The sequence below is a fragment of the Pyrus communis genome, chromosome 14, assembly GCF_963583255.1.
Source record: "Pyrus communis chromosome 14, drPyrComm1.1, whole genome shotgun sequence".
Lineage (NCBI taxonomy): Eukaryota > Viridiplantae > Streptophyta > Magnoliopsida > Rosales > Rosaceae > Pyrus > Pyrus communis.
This window is the reverse complement of record NC_084816.1, coordinates 17,805,938-17,810,668: the sequence shown is the minus strand read 5'-3', so window position 1 is coordinate 17,810,668 and position 4,731 is coordinate 17,805,938. Positions and strand designations below refer to the sequence as shown.

General features: G+C 34.0%; 1 protein-coding gene across 3 annotated transcripts; it reads left to right on the top strand.

Annotated features, from left to right (window-relative positions):
• The first annotated feature begins 3,772 nt into the window (after positions 1-3,772).
• Positions 3,773-4,731, top strand: LOC137716305 (uncharacterized). Of its 3 annotated transcripts, none has more exons than XM_068455743.1 (2): positions 3,773-3,935; positions 4,257-4,731. In XM_068455743.1, the coding sequence occupies exon 2, from the start codon at positions 4,276-4,278 to the stop codon at positions 4,480-4,482; it is 207 nt and encodes a 68-aa protein (XP_068311844.1). In that variant the 5' UTR covers positions 3,773-3,935; positions 4,257-4,275; the 3' UTR covers positions 4,483-4,731. The 3 variants fall into 3 exon arrangements, with proteins under 3 accessions (XP_068311844.1, XP_068311845.1, XP_068311846.1); XM_068455744.1 differs by having other exon boundaries at positions 3,776-3,935; positions 4,263-4,731; XM_068455745.1 differs by having other exon boundaries at positions 3,806-3,935; positions 4,243-4,731.

Here is a 4,731-nt window from a genome sequence, read left to right as displayed (position 1 = left end):
TGATACCATTCTTGTAACATATTCCTTCTGGATATAAAGCCAGTAGGCTCCTTTTGGGGTCACGACTTCACTAAAAAGTTTTGGACAAAAATGCTCTCTAAACAAAAAAGTTGAAACGCAATCCAAAGTAATACATGAAATAAAGCAGGGTAATTTCGTCATAAAAACAGTGCTTTTTTATCTTCAATATATATAAGGCCATTAGGCCCCTTAGACCATCTCCAATGGTGGGCTAAATGCTAAATTTTCTCCAAAATTTCCCCCCCAAACACTCTCCAACTCATGCTAAAACTTTGGGTTAAATGCCAAAGCTGGGCCAAATACCTCCCCCCCCCCCCAATGCGAGTGGACTCGTGGGTTGTTGGGCCAGTCTTGGCCCACCTACACTCCAACGCGCCCCACGCGGTGCGCTTGCAAAAGTTTCTCGACAGGGGTGGGCCCCGCGCGTCAGGCGTGTGTCGGCCACCCACAAAAACCCAACGGCTATAATTTTGATCCTATGGCTGGGCATTAAGGACCGTTGGTTGATCCAACGGTCCAGATTCAAATTCAATTTTTTTAGAATATGTTATTTTAAAATATATTGAATCCAACGGTTGAGATCGAATATAATCAAATCTAACGGTAAAAAAAGATCTAACGGCCCAAATTCAAATCCAATTGCTAAAATAATTAAAAAAAATTATTTAACTCAAAATTCACCCAAAAACTCTATAAATACCTATGTATTTGTTCAAATATCCATACAAAACTCGATTTTCTCTTACAATTCTTCCAATTTATCTTTCTACCATTTCTTTCCATTTCCAAATTGTTGAATTGTTGGTGAATTGAAAGTTAGCCCAGGGTTGACAGATTGGTAAAAGTTGAAGGCTTGCTTTGTGGAAATTTAAATTTAGTGATTTTTCAATATTTATCGAAATTAAAATTTTTTTTTAGATTAAAATGTTCATAAAATTAGTTTACGATAGTCTACATTTTTTTTAAAATTAATTTAAGGAAAAAAAAAGCCTAAGTTCATTCTTTAATAATCCCGGGCTAAAATTTTAGGGCAGAAAAGTTGTTTCTGAGCTAAAAGCTAAATTTTCCGGGCTAAAATATTTGGCTTTTAGCCCAACCATTGGAGATGGTCTTATGGGGTCACGGCTTCACCAAAAAATTTTGAACAAAAATGCCTCCCAAACAAAAAAGTTTAAAAGCAGCCTAAAATAATGCATGAAATAAAGCAGGGGTAATTTCGTCATAAAAACAGTGCTTTTTTAAGATATATATATGTATGCACACATATATATACATACATATATATATATATATATATATATTTTTTTTTTTTTTTTTTAATATACTTGGAGAAAGTGAGAAGAGAGAAAAGAATAAAAAAGAAAAAAAAAAGAAAGACCGGTGTGCACGTGAATGGGAATGGAAAATATAATGAAAAATAAGCAAAATCATAAAAGTTGTATGAAGGAAATGAAAATGAAATTTCAACATTTTCCTGTTTAGCGTTTACATTTTCATTTTGTTTACATTAGATAGTGATGATGATCGTGTTTCCTTCATGTTTCCAATTTGACTTGTAAAAAAAGGAAAATAATGAAATAAAAAATATTGAAGCAATTCACACATATAAATACATTTAAAATGTGTTAGCTGCGTTTAGCGCCACATGATTCAAAAAATGTTTGCACGCGCGTGAGCGTGTGCATGAAGGCTAGTATTCCTTCTAGACTAGGTAACTAGGAGAGAGTCCCTCTAATCATTTCCTTCTCAAAAGCAATCTTATGCTTATGTAAAAGATGACTATCAGAGTGCGCTAACGAACATACAAACAAACTACAACGATTATTTGATTAACGAAAAACAAAGTAAGCAGAGATGGCTACAAAACCTCAAGACGCTACATTAATTGTGTCTAACTAGTTGATGATTGAATAACAAACATGGTATTTATAATAAACTTATCCTAATCCTAAAAGATTAGAAACCGAATCCATAATACTAATGGGCTAAGCTCAAAAAACCAAAAGTAAAATAAATCGAAATACTAATATTTTCCAACAATAAATAATGTAGAAGAGGATCCGAACTCGAGTCTCAGGGGAACACCTAGCTAATGTGGTTATGCCCAAGTATGTTGTTTGCCTAGTATTGGTGCAATTAGTACAAGATAAGGACTATGTAAGTGGAAGGACTAAGGTTTTATACCTGAAAATGTGAATGACAAGTTCGATGTTAATTATTATAGTTGCCCTATATTGTGTAACTTAACTCAAATTCTTCAACCGTAATTGAAAATTTATTGTTGTATCTTAAATATTATGAGGGGTACAAAAAACTACTTCAACTATTGGTGTCACGACACTTTTATACTTTATCTTTTAAAATTGACAATGTCATACCTCATCTTTAGAATTTGGTCCAATGTTATACCTTCTGTTACTTGGCCGTTTACTTTTCAGTAAAATGATGACGTGGCTTGATCTGGGTTTCACTTTTTATTAAAAAATTAATAAATATTATTAAAAACTAAAAAAAATCATTTAATAATTTTTAAATATTAAAATAATAAAGAAAAGTTTAAAAGAAAAAAAAAAACCTTATGTTCGTACCCCCCCACCCCTCTTCTCTCTCTTCTCCACCATCTTCATCTTCTTCTCCCTTCCAGTCCCCTTCCTGCAACCCAAAAAAAAGGAGGAAGAAGAAGAAGAAGGGAAAAAAAAAAAAAAAAAAAAACCGAATCTGCAACCCAGAAGAAGGAGGAGGAAGAAAAAAAAGGAGGAAGAAGGAGAAGAAGAAAAAAAAAAAAAAAAAAAAAAAAAAAAAAAAACCCAAATCTGCAAAAGAAGAAGGAGGAAGAAGGAGAAGAAGGAAAAAAAAAAAAAAAAAAAACCCAAATCTGCAAAAGAAGGAGAAGGAAAAAAAAAAAAACCCAGATCCCATTGAGGTGGAATCAGGAAACCTTCGTGACGTCCTTTTTCTTCTTCTTCTTCTTCCTCTTCCTCCTTCTTCTTCCTCTTCGTCTTCTTCACGCGCCTCGGGGGGGGGGGGGGTGTTACTGGGTTTTTTTTTTTTTTTTTTTAAATTTAATTTTTTTTCTTTTCTTTTAATATTTAAAAAATATTAAATAATTTTTTTTTAGTTTTTAATAATTTTTTAATAGAAAGTGGGTCCCGAATTAAGTCACGTCAGCATCTAACTGAAAAGTAAACGGCTAAATAACGGAAGGTATAACATTGTACCAAATTCTAAAGATGAGGTATGACATTGTCAATTTTAAAAGATGAGGTATGAAAGTATCGTGACAATAATAGTTAAGGTAGTTTTTTGTACTTTACCTATTATGAGATATGAAAGAAAAATGATTCCAGGTCATTAAACAAAAAGGGTGAACTTGTCAATAATTTTTTTATCGATATTTTTTCTCATGTGTGGTCTTCTTCGGGAAGTTATTTATTTATTTATTTTAGAGTTCCACTTGTTTTCATTTTTTGCTTTTGCTCCCGATATTAATGTTGGTTTTTTTTTTTTTCTTGTCAAATAATAGATTTTGTTGAATTAAATATTAGATTAGCATCGATCGGTTTTAAACTCACACTATTATATAAAGATTCAACACATTTTTACCATTATAGTAAAATGTCACCTGCATTTATTTTGGATTTTGAGTTATCATTTTTTTGACCGTCTCTTTTTAATAAAATTCAAAAAAAAAAAAAAAAAAAAAAAAAGGGCCCTAGCCAGTCGGATTAAAATTGTAAGGTGGAGGCCCAAATGTCAGCCCGCGATAGCAAGGCCGTCGATCACATTTTATTACACTCTGTTTTGACGACCACCAAAAACAAGGGCGGCGGAGAGGCTGATTCTGATTTTGTCCAACCCACACGATCCATCTATTTGGAAGATCTCATTCTTTCCTCGGATTTGCTTTTATCTCGGTAAGTACCACCGTACCAGTACCAGTATTGTTCCACTTCGCACTTCGCACGCCATCAGATTTCTCGTACTTTCTTTATTTAAAGTATATTTTGGAACCAAACCGATGCGATAAAATTTGAATGAACACCAACTGTTCGATGAAATGCTTCTACCAACCATTCGATACTCTGAATAATGTTGTTTTTTCGAGTTTTAGTATTTATTTTTGGTGATAGGAGAGGAGAGTGATTGTTTCTCGATTTTGTTTGCTTTTTTGTTACTGTTTGGGTGTGAATTTGTGAAAGGTGATGTTTGGATTGCTGACAGGTTATGGTTTAAAGTTGCAGATTGTTAGGGAAGATGAAGAAAGGGTTGCACCCTCAGATGCAATGGATATCGTACGTGACGCAGAGCGGCAGATTGATGCAGGTTATGATGACCAAAATCCACCCCGTTGGTAAAGTCTACCACTTGAAGGCGAAACGCCAAATGGCTGAGAACATCGGCCAGGTTGCCAAGTTTAAGCAGCGGTACGAGAAGCAGATTGCCCCGAAGGACGAGCCTTGAGAGCTACTTCAATGTGCATTCGAAATGCCAGAGGGGTTTGTATTCTGAGACAACTTCTAAGCACTTTTGCTGTTCTGATTATGTTTTTCATGTTGACTGCCATTGATATTTTTGGTTGGAGAACTTTTCCGATTCGCAAGTTTGAGTTCTTACCGCTCTTTTCTACTTCTGTTGTATAATTTGGCTTTGGATTACCATGTCTATTGTATGCGTATTAACAGAGTTTGTATGCCACGGTTATATTATCTA